The 14,983-nt window shown below is 34.2% G+C and overlaps 1 protein-coding gene across 1 annotated transcript in view; it reads right to left on the reverse strand.

Annotated features, from left to right (window-relative positions):
• CACNA2D3 (calcium voltage-gated channel auxiliary subunit alpha2delta 3) overlaps positions 1 to 14,983 on the reverse strand; it is a 397,031-nt gene that overhangs the window by 114,220 nt on the left and 267,828 nt on the right. Inside the window, exon 14 of the mRNA XM_042823539.1 lies at positions 8,181 to 8,198. Coding sequence (XP_042679473.1) covers positions 8,181 to 8,198 — 18 coding nt within the window. The remainder of the gene's footprint in view (positions 1 to 8,180; positions 8,199 to 14,983) is intronic.

Raw genomic sequence — 14,983 nt, forward strand, 5'->3', positions numbered from 1 at the left:
TCTTTAAATGGGGGAAAAAGAATAGCATGGAGTTCCCGGGAAATTTTAAGAGAACTGATCGTGAACTCTCAAAAAGCAACTATAGAAGCATGCACACAATTACTGCCCTGTAATTGTGATGTCTGCAAGTATCTACAATTGCTAATGCAATCATTTTTCATGGAAGTGCGATTTTATTTTTTGATGGGTTTTTACTTTTTCTTTTTTGGTAGATGGGCAGGTTGTTGGCTGCTTCTGTAAGGGGAGTCAGAAAATTACCGGATGATCAATGACTCGTGTTTGGGATGTTTCACTGAGTTACCAACTTATGCTGCAATATTCACTTCTGTTAGATTGTGAGGAGTTACCTCCAGGGGAGGACAACTTTATTCCCTGGGCAATGACATTTTGACAGAATTACTTTGAAATAGTAGAATGGTAGCCACTGGGTATTATTGCTAGGACAATTAAAGCACGAGTTTGTGAATAAACTGCAAAGGAAGCCATGATCTAGGAATTCTGCATTCTTCTTTTTAAGTCTGACAATTTTTGACATACAACAGAACTCTGTGACAGCTTATGCAAATGTTCAAAAAGCTTAGTAATTCTGGGAAATAAACAAACAGAAACATTCTAATCACTGCTAAAACCTCCCAAACTGCTTATATTAATAACAATCATGTATTACTAATATTATGGGACTTACTAGGATTATTATTATTTTTTATTTTTTTGCATCATCAGCAAATACTTATAAGTTAAAGTAAAATATTAGATATCACAAATTCAGAATAACGATTTATAATCATAAAGTTTCTGAGTGGCTGTTCTTTTATTCAGAATTTCATATTATTGTGCAATAATTAGTAAGAGTAATACACTCTTCAGTTACTTATTTACTACTTTTCTCCCCATCCCTATATGTAGATAACCCTTTTCATTTCCAAACTTATTTACTGGCCAATGTCATAGTCTCAGAAAACAATCATGTAGGGACATGCAAAAGAAAATACTGTAACCAAATATTTCTTACAGGAAACCTCTTAAGGTATGATTTTTTTAATCCATAAACACAATGTGCCTACTTCTAAACAATGAGGTAAACTTCTAAACTTCTAAAAAATGAGGTAACAACTCATTTACACATAAGAACAGGGATTTTTAGTGTTGTGGGCAAATACACAGAACAGTATTCATTTGAATATAATGTAATAATCTCATCAGCTGGGTGGTTAAGAGTTACATATAGTAGAGAACCCTAGGAAATGACTGAAAAAAGAAGCAACACACTTTTAATCTCAATTTCTAACTAGACTTTACCTTATCCAATCTCTTAGAACAAACTACTACTAACAGTCACTGCTACTTCCATGAAGACATGCTTAATTTGGCATATTTCATCCTTCTGAGAATTGGAAACTATGTTCTAAGCTTACATGGTTCACCCTTACCAACCTCAACAGATTCTAGAGGATGGTAGTGTTCACAGGAATCAGGTAGGGTATGACAAATGTATCTTTGTACAATACTGTGTTTATTATTTATAAGGTGTCTGCTAAAACAAGACGTTGCTGGTGGATTCATTTTGTTCACAAATAAGGATGAGTTTTGACCTAAATGCTGGAATGTCATCTGAATTAATATGCAGAGCCACCAATAACTCTGATTTCTTCCACCACATTGAGAATTCTTTTTTTTTTTTTTATTCTCCTCTACTACTGTACTGTTTTTTCCAATGTTTAATAATGTTTTTTTTTTTTTTTTACACTGCATAGTATTAATAAATCAAGTTTCTGTTTCTTCAATTTGTAGTAAGTGTCTTAGTTATTCTTCACCTGGAACATCATATTCATTAATGCACCCAAGTTCTGGCTGACATCAAACCCCAGCTCTTAGTTACTCAGCAGCATATCAGTTACTACACTTTGATCACTTTCAAGTGGTTATTTAATAACTCTAGAAGTGTGGAGTCATCTTCCTGCTTAATACTCTGATTACATGCAGCATGGCACTAAGTATACTTGTCCTTTCAAATGCCCCTTAATCTGTTAGATATTTATTTCCCACTGAATAGGAAGGAGTTTCTATTTTCCAAAGACCAATTTAGTATGTTTACACGGGCCTTACATATTACAAAACAAACCCCCAGCTTTACCTTATAACACAGGAATTCACAGACATTTTCTTCAAGAAAGTTTTTCCATAATTTGCAAGCATGGAGGAAAAAAAAATATGAAAAAATAGGCTGCCCCATAAAACAGAGTGGCTGTTTAGAGAACAAAAGAAGTCCCTAATGTTCAGTTCACTTTCTTCTTGCCATTTTCTGACTGTTGCACTTTGATTGAGACCTGCAGCTAATGAGTGCAGTAATCAACATCTCCCATTTAGTGTACAGGCAAGAGAAGCTACAGCAAGCTGCCCAGATTTTCAAAGACAATGTTATTTGAGTTCTATTACTACTAACATCTAATGTATATTACTGTTATTTTGTATTTATATAACAAAGCCAGGCAGTGCTAGTGAGGAAGCAGTCACTGTCTCCTGAGACAGAACAAGTATCAGAGCCCATATCCTTTTTTAGATATTATTTCAGATCCTTCAAAGAAAATATGCAGTACTGTTTCACTTTAGCTGGCTCTTAAGTGAAATTTTAAAATCCTGTTAAATAAGAGTATTCTCTAATCATCACTGCTAAATGAAAGATGCCAAATAAACAATATAAAAATTAATTTTTTAATTACTTTGAAGGGGCAATTCTGCATTTTGTTGCTAATTTTTGAAATGTGGTTAGCCACAGAAAGGAAACAAATTCTGAGTTTGTAAACTTGTAGTTGTTTGGTATCTTTCAGAGTTTAGATTTTGTATTTTAGATAACCACAGAGAATACCAGAGTTTCTAGAATTTGACACTGTATTAAAAAGACAATTGTCCAAGAAAATACTTGATCTGAAACTTTAAAAAATCTATTTTTACAAAATCTATTATGTCTCTGATTTACATTATGAAATCCTAGCAGGCCTATTCAGCTCAGAAGTGAACTTTCATAATGCTAATGCTTTTCAGCCTACATTTCCTGATTTATACAATATCTAAATGAGAATCTCTAAATGAGAATTTTTTTGTGTTTTTTTAAATTTTTTTAAATTTTTTTTTCTTAACATAGTTCTTGTTTCTGCATTAATATTAGACTGCAACGATAGTAGAGCAGTTCTGCTCAACAGGATATCTCTTTCACCGAACATTATCAAGTCAAGTCAGATTTATCCATCTCTCACCAATTCACGGCAACTACAAAATAACCACAATGATGACCAAATTTCTTTGTAGATTAATCTTAACCCAATAACATTCCTTTGATTTCTCATCTCCCTAGATCTGTGTTGTACCTCCTAGATTTTTCACCATCCCACAGTAGCAGCTTTGATTTTCACACTTGACTGACTTACAGTGCCTGAATTGCAGAAAAATTCCACAAACTGTCCTATTTACAGGGCAGATTTTAAATTTGGAGTTAAAATTCAGAATTAAAAAACGATATGAAGAAGCAAGCTTAGGAGGCTGAACAGAGGCATATGAGTAAGTATTTGAGGAAAGTTGTGTAACTATGCTGACCTATGAAGCATTGGTCGGTGGACCTGAAAGGAAATAGGACTTAAGGGAATAGGGCAGAGAAATAGGTCAAAGTGCAGGTCTGTTGGCCTACACAGCCATATGCCCTGTGCAAAAGCTGAAAAGTGGAGAAGAACATTGCTACCTTCAGAGGGACTGAAAATAGGGTGAAAATTTGAGGCATGGGAACACTGAAAACTCTGTGACAAGGCATCACTGCTGAAAATGGCTGCTACAGTCTTGAAACTGTATCCATATAAGGCAGCAGTTCCATAGGGATGTACTTGAAATATGAGTTTCATGCTGAGGATTTATTTCAGTACCTTGAATAACTCTACACATTCCCAGTCCATCCCTCTCCTTCTTTTCTCCAGTCAGGATTAGCCTTGTTTTACCTGTGCCATCTTCCCCTCAGACTATTGTACTTCTGTGTTCTGAGCAGTCATGAGACAGGCTGGTAGCATCAGAAAATTGGAATTTGACCTTTTAACTGTTTTATATAGACTACTGGAATGAAGAATAGCTATTATTTTAGTTTAGATATAAATTATGGTCCAGGACCATATAGGAAACTGTGTGAGTGTTAAAAGTTGTATGGATATGTCTATGTTTAGCCACACGAAAGTGAAACACCAAAGACCATCAGTTTAAAATGCTTTCTCAGTTAAAACTGGCAAATTGTTTACTCAGTGCTATTAAATATCAAGTCACTTGTTGAGGAGTGTGAGGAAAACACCTGGAGACTAAATTTAAGATCCTGTTTAACATGTATGCAGAAATCTTAAAGCAGTTTTCTGAATGGGTCACTCAACCTTATATACATTATAAAATTGAAAGATAATAGCACCTCATCTGGAAACAGAAACAAAGGAATAATAAATCAGGGTCAAAATGTTTACTACATGATTATTTTATATCTCATTAGATTCAATTTAGCTTCTATAAATTTGTAAAAATGCTAAAATTACTAGCCATGCACTTCAGTGAATCAGCAGCTTTGAAAATTTTTTATTTTCTATTCCCAGTGACAGTCAATTCAACACTTCAAAGTATAGGAAGGTAAATGATGCAAGGAATGATAAATGATATTTCCAAATGGCTGAAAGATGATAGCATCAAGATAAAAGGAGGGCAAAGCACTACTTACAGAAGTTAAGGGATAACACAGAAAGAGAGAAGAAAGCTGTCAGGAACTTTTGGGCAACAAACATCATCAAAACATTTCTATATGGAGGAAATACGATTCTATTCATGAGAGAACCATTAACTTTTTTTCTATGTTCCTAAACACAGCTATCTGCTTCTGATGTATGTGCCTAATTTATTCAATTCTACCTGTTCATAAAAACTAAGTAGAACAAAACATCACAGCAGGAGAAGGACAACAGATTTGAATCCCGCTGCGTTCGTTCAAGAAAGCAAGGAAAGCTTTCCTGCTAGGAAACCAAACACCTTTTTGAGCTATTAAAAAGGAATAGCTTTTGTTCATCCATGAATACAAAAACTGCTTTTCAAATGTTTTTCAATAATAAAGGTCATTTTGGAAGCCAAAGTGAGAAAATCAGAAAATTGCTAAATGTGAGTTATGAGTTCATTATAATCATTTTCATTTTCACAGTCATAGAAGATGATTATCTAAAAAGATGCAGAAAAACGATACAGATGACATAAGATATTCACATTCATTTATTTGTCTGGATAGTGGCTCTCCTTGAGACTCACTGGGTATTCCTAGACACAATTTCTCATGAAAGCTATATGATCATATTAAAGCACCTTTGTCACCTGAAATTATGGTGAACTTTTTATCATTATCATTATTACTAATTTTAATATTTTTAATTTGTAGCGTTATCTATTTTAATTATAGAGAATATTGCAAAGCTCCTTTCTGGTCAAATATTGCGCTTCAACAGACATCCAACTTAAACTCCTCATACTTCATTACATCTGCACTCCAAATCTGCATTTCAACAATTTGTTATTCAACTGTCAAAGACAGACTAGAACCCGTGGTCTTCAAAATTGATAGCTAATTACCATAGAACATTGACTAAACACTGAGAAGACTGTATCCAAATGTTTCATATAAAAGACATAACATTTCATCAAGATGACCAAGTATTTATAATGGATATAAAACAGTAAAGGTAAACTTTGAGTGCCACATTTTTCTTTCAGATCACTAGAAGATTAAAGTGAATATGTTTAGAGAGACATGACTGTTTGAAATGTTTATAGAGAAAACATTTGCAATATGATACATAGAATCCAACAAAAATACAGTTCAAGTTCATACACCATATGGCAAAACATGTACACTAGTAACTAAGTCATTCATACAGGCAAATGTGTATCAGTCCTGTGTTGCTTCCCTTCACCTCGCAGTTAGGGAGATAGAGATTCTTTGGCTTGGTGTTTGTGTTGTGTTTGCTACATTCTGGCTTGCTGGAAGAAAACTTGGATGTTAAGCAGTATTTTTGTGTGGCACCTAATGGAAGAAAATTTTGGCTTCTAATAACCGACAATAAAAATTTTCATTGCTTCATGTATAACTGTGGCTAACTCTTGATCAGTTTAAGACTGATCAGCAAGCCCCTATATCTGGTAACCTCAATGCACTCAACTGAACTTTAAGGTTTGAGTGCTGTCATAATAAACTCAGACAGGGATATGAGAAAAATACAGCTACGAAGCATTTGCTCAGGTTTAGTTGGTTGAAGAGCAGAGAGGAGATAATTTAGATTCTGAGCTAAGGCACTGGATTTTGTTAGCACAATGCCACTGTGATTCTCTGCAAGGGAATCCAAGAGAAAACACAGATTCAAATAAGGTAGGATTGAGGGACAGGAAGAAGACTCCTAGAGTAGAAAAGTTTTCATAATCACATATAAGTAGCCTCATAAAGATCATTCTGCTAGGAGCAAAGTAAATCTGTCAGTAAGAAATATCAATCAGCATTTCCTGCCTTAAAGTCTACTATCTTCATATAACAAGCAGGTTATGTTTAAGAAAAGGTTCATTCTTACCTGAAATTATTGAGAAACCTCAGAGACTATTTTATCTGTCCCCCTTCACTCATTCCTTTCCATCCCTCTCCTCTTTCTCTACATGAAGGTATATATTATGGCACACACATACAAAGTATGTGACTATAGATCTGCATTGATTTGCTTGAGGGTTACACAATTGAATAATTTGTATCAGAATATTATTTAATAGTTCAGAAATGTAGACATTACAATCTGATATACAGTATCACATGACACTATTAAGCAGCCTGATAGAAATTTCCCCAACAGCATATTTTAATCTCACCCTGTGTCTTCTTTCTGCAAACTGTTAGAAGTATTTGGCATAAACAAGTAGGTTAACATGAATTAAGTCAAGCTTAGCCAATCTTTTAGCACTTCTATTTGTCCACGAAGCTGTAAACACAAGAATTTTAATCCACCTATTTCCTGAGGAAAAAATAACAGCAGCAAATTTTCTTACCACAATGTCACATTTGCTAGGCTCTAGAGCATACAAGAACAAACTATGGACATAGTCCAGTGTGATAGACTACCATACTACCTACAGATTTAAAACACGATTTTCTGAGATCCATGAGCAAGAAAATACATGGCAGTATAAAGCTACAAGTTTCCATGATCAGATTTCTTGCTTTTTAAATTAAAAAATACATTGAATACACTAAGGAACCATTCTAAAGTTTTGAGGTCCATGGTTGCCCTAACCATTCCACAAAAGCTATTCATATTCACTGATAATCACTTGATCTATAGCTTTCATTAAAAATTCAACTTTTATCGTCATTCAAAGGCTATGAAAAATAATGCATTTAAATTTCTATGACATTCCATATTGAAAGTGCTTTATCTAGAATGAGAATTGAATAAGTAGGTGTTGCTGTTCCCCAATATATTCAATTAATTTTTCCATTTCAGTGCTTCAAATCACAACCCACAAAACAGCATCTAGGTTTTCTGTTTTCTACAAGCTTTGATTATATTTGTGAAATATACAAGAATGAGGGAATAAGCATCAAGCAATTCTTAGACTTTGCTGCAATCATTGTGCTTTCATGATGTGCAGAAGTGACTGGTAACATACCATACCGATGTAGAAGTTGTTTAAAAAGCATATTATATAAAAACTGCTTGCAACCTATTAGAGAAGTCAAATGTCAGATGTATTCAAAGAGGTGTTGATAGATACAGTGGGGAGCAGTGAAAGGGTACCAGCTATAACATGGGTTCTGCTGTCTCTATAATAGAAATAAAAATGATCTAGAGATGTTTCACATACAGTAATGGAGTGAGTTCATTTTTTTTTCATTATTCAAATTGTTGATAAAATAACTTCCCTGCTGTTTTCAAGTTGTAGGCCGCTATATGCCTATTGCGTTCAAATAGCTCATGTGTTTGAAGAGCTGCTCTTAGCAGCCATAATGCATTGCTTTGATGCCCAGGGCCCCAGTACAGTGAACTGTTTCACTGATCACTACTGTACCAAACTCACGACACCATGGAAACATGAAGGACTGGTGAATTACTTTGAATAACTAAGATCTGAGTAAAATATTTTACCTTTTGAGCCTGAGGGAGCTGGAAAATAACAAAACAGAACAAGCAATCATTATACATTAAATAAATTTAAACAGCTACTTCAGCTGTTGTATTCATAAAATCACAAATGTAATAAAATATTGGATAAAGGAAATTAACTTTACACTGAGGGTTTATAATGACTTAGTTCATTATTTGACAGCTTATCTGCTAGGTGTCACAAAAGTACCATCAACTTATTAAATACCATGCTACTAGAAACAGATCATTTTTTCATCAGATATGGTATCACACTTGAATTGTGAAGTAGTTCCATCTTGCTGTACACAAATATAATTCAACATAAAGATAGTTTCAATTTAAAACCAGTCATTCTTTATTTGTAAAGATCTAAATCTATAGTTATTAAGAATAAAGTGGACATTAGGAGAAGTTTGTTGCATTGAAGTAGCTGAATTCTCAGGAAAGAAAAACAAAATGATAGTAGTGCCTGTTTTAGCAAACATTCTATCATATATGCATACAATACAACAATTTATGCATAGAAGAACATGTCTATAGTGTAACAAGTATGATTAGACACACATATATGCAAACACAAGATGTTTATGCATATATGACTATTCACATGACACATGTTCTTAAGCAAGATTACCCTATAACTGGTTGTACACAAAGTATTTACAAAAACAACTCACATAAGAAAGTATAGAGAGCAGGCATTAGACTCCATTACATCTGAACACCTTATTTATCAGAGTAGAAAATGAGTTCTGTTTCCACTTAAGGAAAAAAAAACTCATTGCAGATAATGGAGAGGAACTTAGAAAAATAAACTATTATCATCACAATATGTTTGTAATTTTTCAAAATTCTTCTTTTTTTACTTTCAGCCTCAGAGAATTTTGCTACACACAGCAATTTAGCCTTGTGCTAAATCCACCTCAAAAATTCCCATTTTCCCACACAAATTGTTTCTTTACAGGCATCGGCTGAACACAGAACAGGCAGGTAAGTTAATATCAAATGCCAAAGACCTTCAGGATCTCTACTAATCTTCCAACAGACATTTCTCTCTCCCTCTTTTTTTTCTTTTTTTTTTTTTTAATACCATCTTCTCATATAACATGTTAAAATCATGAGCATTCTTTCATCAGAATCTATGTAAAGACAGCTGCAATAAAGAACAATATTCAAATTTCCACCTTCAGAATAAACTTCAAAGAACTCCATAGTTTGCTTAAGCTAGCGCACATAAACTCAGGGGTTGTCAATCAGCTAATTTGTACATCATATTCTACAAAATGGTGCTTAAAATACAGTAAATGCATATGAGGCAACATATGCATATTAGGTTCTGGAATATCACTGCAGAAATTATTACTTCCAGATAACACTCAAAGTAAATTAGAAAACTTCAAGTCCATATACAGTGCAGATACGTTTAAGGTAGTAGTGGGAAATCAATAACCTCATCAAAAATAGGAACCACAAATGTATGCACATACACAATGCTCTGGTATGACTTTGTAAGTTTAACCCTCATACAAATACCAGTATGCTCAATATAATTTTTATCGATCATTTTCAGAACTGGAATTCACTCCTGTTTGAGCACATCTCTTCAGTAACGTATGGTTTGGAGAGGTTTCACCAGTCAAAACTTGGATAACTTGGACAGTCAGATGAAATGCAAGTGAGGATTTCCCTTTGATAATTACTACACAAAAGGAAGTTACATACTCTCTTTTAAGAAATGAGTCCTCTTGCCTTTACCAAGATTATTCTCAAGAGAACATTAATAAGAGTTGGCAAAACAGAGCTCCATGCTATTTGTTGCTGAATGGAGTATGCCAGTCCCATTTATAGCCTTTTATAAAAATCAAGAATATCTCTTTGCTCTGAAAGATTAGTCGTCAAGCCTTGATTAAGAATAACAGGGACAGCAGATTAGATTTACATTCCACTATGCTTTCTTCTGGATAAGAATTCTCATCTCTTTTCTTCTAAGCTTCAGAATCCAGGTTCACAATCTTTTCCTCCAAAAATCTGTCTTTGCTATAGCTAGATAAATCTTAATTCTGTTTTCTTTTCAAAGCTTGTCTGTTACAGGATCTATATGCCAGCAATTCACTTTCATAATTGCTACAAATTCCTTTGAAATAAACCATGGAGGTTTGTCTGACATTACCCCTTCTGGGAGGCCATAGGAAACAAACAATTTTCCTAACAATAACAGTAATAGCTCTCTGGTCTGTCCCTTTATTGCATAGTCTAAAAATTGCCTGTCTGTGTAAAACCCAGTGGGTACCTCTGCTTCCTGGGGTTTGCCTTATGCCCTGCCAAGAGGCCCTTTTGCAGTAAATTATGTGATCTCTTCCTGACCCTTAAAAAACTCAGAAGCAGAATTTTTTATTCTACTTGCACCTATGGTAAACTATGTTATTTTGGGAGCTTTATCAGGCACAACCATGCCAAAGAGCTCACAGTTTCTATGTGTTGTTCTGTTGTGTCTCTTCCTTTTTCTGATGATCAACAATAAAAGAAGACAGATGATCAGATAAATATATATATATTCGACTTGCTCCTAGTTAACCAATTCTGTCAAAACAACTGTGGCTGAGGTGCAAGGAAGAGGTATGGCTGTTTACTGTCTTCTGGTGTTTGGGGGATGGGGAAGTTTACCTTCCTCCTACTACAGGTGTGGCAGGGTCAGGAGCATGCAGACACAGAAGTACCAGGGAAAACCTGAGAGGATTTTTAAACAGAGAAACACAGACTTCATTAATGATCCCAATGGAGCTCTGTAAATCTTTCTGCAACCAAAATAACAACTGACAAAGAGCAATCTTAGTGTACAGGACCCAAGAACACAGTGAAGAAAAGGGAGGGGAATTTGCCTTCAGATCCTTTCATTTCAATCTATCTTTCCCAGAAGCCCCCCCTTTTTTTTTTGTTTTAACCAAATAATTTTTCATATTCTATTTTATAGTACAAAAATATACCCTCAGAGAGCTCAAACCCTCAATATTCCAGGAAGACAGTAAGAATTCCACCTCTGTGTTCATATTATCTTAGGGTCCTGTCAAAAGGTAACAGAACAAGTAATTGTTCAAGGCTTTTCAATACTGCTACTGCACATTGTGTCAGACTTCCCATGTTTGCAAACAGTCCAGTATTGTTTTGAGTCCTTCATGAAAATGCATTTGGTATTATATACAAAAAAAAAAAAAAGAAAAATCACAGGCACTACTAAAGTGATAAAAGAAGTCAAGACAAGCTAAGGAGGTCAACTATTTCTTGGATCAGATAACTGTGAGGTCAGCGTAAGCAGAAGAAACAGAAGTTAGACAGATTTGAAATACTGACTTCAGATGCACAAGGCATATGTTAGCGGACCAGTAGTTCTAATGAGTATTACTCCTTCATACCATGCCTCAAAGAACTCTCTCATCCTTAACAAAACAGAAAGTCAGGGAGCAAAGAGTTGTAGCAGCTTTGTTCAGCATCACACTTGTAAAACACTTGAAAGAACTACTATTTTATGAAGGAATTTGTGTATGTGTTAAGAAAAATGAGCAGCAGGAATTCAAATCTACAAAGCTGAGAATCTGTGGAAGACTGGTTTTAACTTGCCAGATCTTGTAACATATATATGGAAAGGAAAATAATCTCACAGTTATTAACAAACTTCTAATGTTTCTGTCCAGTAGCATGCCAGCTTGAGGAAGAAGTTCTGTAAACACCTGCGATGAAGCAGTGGCAACAACCAACTACTAGCTGCACTGGGGCAAAGTCAGCTATGTTTCTTCTAAGAAGTTTCTTTGTGTCCCAAATAATATAGCATGACTTTGAATTCAATATTTTACTGAAAAATTCTAAAAGAAAATTCTTTTTATTAAAATATTAAATAAAGAACAGTTAAGTGTACCTGCATGACATGCATCTGTGTACCTGTGTGTGTTTTTATCAAGTTATCTCAAAATGTGACAAAGTACTTTTTTATTCATAATCAAATCATCAAGAATTGACTAGGATCTCTGCTAACACTTCCTTACAGTTACGGAAAATAAAACCCTTTAGTTTACGATGCTTGCAGTCAAAGCAAAAACATCTAAGCCCCAAATGACAAGACAGCACAGGTGAATCAGAGTTAGAAAGAAAGCAAGGGATTAAGTAAGCAAAGTATTGAATACAGTACGACATTCCCATCAGGAATAGCAATCAGAGCTGACCCTTTGTCTCAGGCTGTTGTTTCCCATAATACATTACAAATAGACTAAATAGTTTTACAGAGGGATTTCAAACTTCTAAACGTACTAAAAAGAATGTATTCCCAAATAAATTTATTTATATGCTATTAGGGACAGTGATGACATTTGCAATTGCAAAACAGATTGGTTTTTACATTGATTCCAACAGTTCATCAATATTTTAAGGTAACATTTAAGAACAGTCAAATAGATTTTCTCTTGATTCAACTGCTAAATGTATTTTCAACTCAGGTGTACTCATATAAAAAATGAAATGAATTATGTGTTGTAGTGTAAACATTCACTGACTTTACAACTGAAGGTTTTTGTAGGTAATCCATTAAATGACATTGATCACAAAATCTAATTAATACCCAAAATAGATATTATTGTTTTTACTTAATGGAAGGCATCTCTACAGAGTGAAATCATTTAACATGCTTGAAATTTCAGCCAGGTACACTGCACCAGACTCATGCTTACTCATGTTTTCTTTTGCAGAATGGCTTCTATTAGCCCAACATGCCTTCAGTGAATCAGTTTGTTTGTAACTAGCTACTTATGTGGCCATAACCTGAGCCAGACTAATGCTTACATGTGTTTCCAAGTAAAAAGCACATTTAAAACTCATACACCATTACGATCTTCACTGTGTGTCCTTCATCAACATGGGCAACAAAGCAGAAAGTGAAAATGTTATCAAATGCATTAAAGAGCAAGCTGTCAGTCATTCTGAAAAATGAGTTCAAAGACTCAGTGGGTAATCTGTCCAGATCCACCACTTCACCAAAGGTTTCTACTTTCATCGCTTTGATTCTAAATTCTATCTGGTCTATGCCTTTTCTATTTAAAGAATAAAAAATTAAAAATAAGTTTGACTGGTCAAACCAGAGAAAGAGACAACGTGTCTGTGATATTTATATATTTTCAGACTGGTACATGGTCAATAAAGGATTTAGAAATAGAATGTTTTACTTCAATTAGTATAAATGCTGATTGATTGAGAATTTCCTCAATATTCCACTCTTAATATCCAGTCTAAAATAGTATGAGATCAATTAATGTTTACTTAATAAAAATTTTCTGTGAATTCAGTTGCATACAATTAATTTGTTCATTTTACTTATTTTTTTCATTGATGTGATTGCTCTTTATTTTTGACAGAGTCCACAGCAAATACAGTGAACTCTTTCAGACCATTCAAAAGATAGCTAAGTTATGGTGCTTTGACAGCAGTATTCTGACTCATTCTATACATTCCACACACTGACTCTGAAGTTAACATTTAATGTGTCCATCTGAACTTTAACTTTTTAGAAATACCTTTCCAGGAAAGTGAAATATAGTGGTAAGCATGTAGATACTACAGTTAACACCATAGAAAAAAGAAACTCCGGTGAGGTTCATCAGAGAAGGTCAAGACAAAAACAGATGATAGTGCATATATGTGCCAGATACTTTATAATATGGGCCATGTTTTATGGCATCACTCACTGTAGGGGTGAATAACAGTTTACACATTTGCAAAAAGAGATGCAATGCTTGTCCTGCATTGCTAGGTAGGCTTCCACAGATCTTACCCAAAAAGGTAGAAATTTGGGGGGAGCACAGAGAGAAAGAACATTCAAATTCTTTTAATTTTTAGCAGAAAATGTTCTTTTTCTACTTTAAATATGATTCAATGATTCTACTTGCCATCAGATGCAGCATTTAAATCTTGCAATTTGGGCAATTTTTCTTTTACAATCCATGCATTTAGTCTCTTCTGTGATGCCTGTAAGAACTAGTCGCAGGTAATTATGTGCATACAGGAAGACACAAAATTCAGCCTCCTACTGAGATGCTCCTGATGCTAAGACTTCAGTATAAGTACAAAGAGTGACGATAACCTGCAGCTTACTGGGCCAACATCTGTAAGGCAAATGCATTTGATATTTCAAGGGATTCAATAACAAATCTTCCTCTGTTCACATAATTGTTTTACTGTGCCATCACATATTTTGCAGTAACTACAGCAGTTCAGTCAAGGATAGACTGCACTGCATGCAAAGTGCTCCAGACAGAGAAAATGTAAATGTTGCTATGGAGAAGAGAATCATAAAATATACATGAAAACTATCATCCTAGCTCTTTCTTTGCAAATAATTCTATAAAGACAGGAAAAAAAAAAAAAAAAAAAAAAAAAAGATGCTAGCTCTTGTGAATATGCAAAAGAGAAAACAGTATATCTTTCAAACTAGAGATCAGATTAGAATTAAACATCAGATTGTAATTAACAAATAGTAGAACACACAAAAAAATTACACATACATCCCAAACATTTCTAAAAAATGGTGCTACCCTTCAAAGATTTAAAGCACTTTCTGAAATACAATCTTAAAATGTAAATATTTCTTATATTTTCTAATCCACTGTCTAGCAATCCTAAATGCTAAAAGGAGAATCATTAACAAAAAACATATCTAAATATACTCAAATGCTATAATGTTTAAGTTGCACCTGTCTATAACTGCTCTTTCCATTTTGTGTGGAAGTTAAATTTAAAAACCCTCTATATTTGGAGGAATATTC

The sequence above is a fragment of the Centrocercus urophasianus genome, unplaced genomic scaffold, assembly GCF_019232065.1.
Source record: "Centrocercus urophasianus isolate 14NV4802_14NV808 unplaced genomic scaffold, USGS_Curo_1.0 seq_22, whole genome shotgun sequence".
NCBI classification, from domain to species: domain Eukaryota; kingdom Metazoa; phylum Chordata; class Aves; order Galliformes; family Phasianidae; genus Centrocercus; species Centrocercus urophasianus.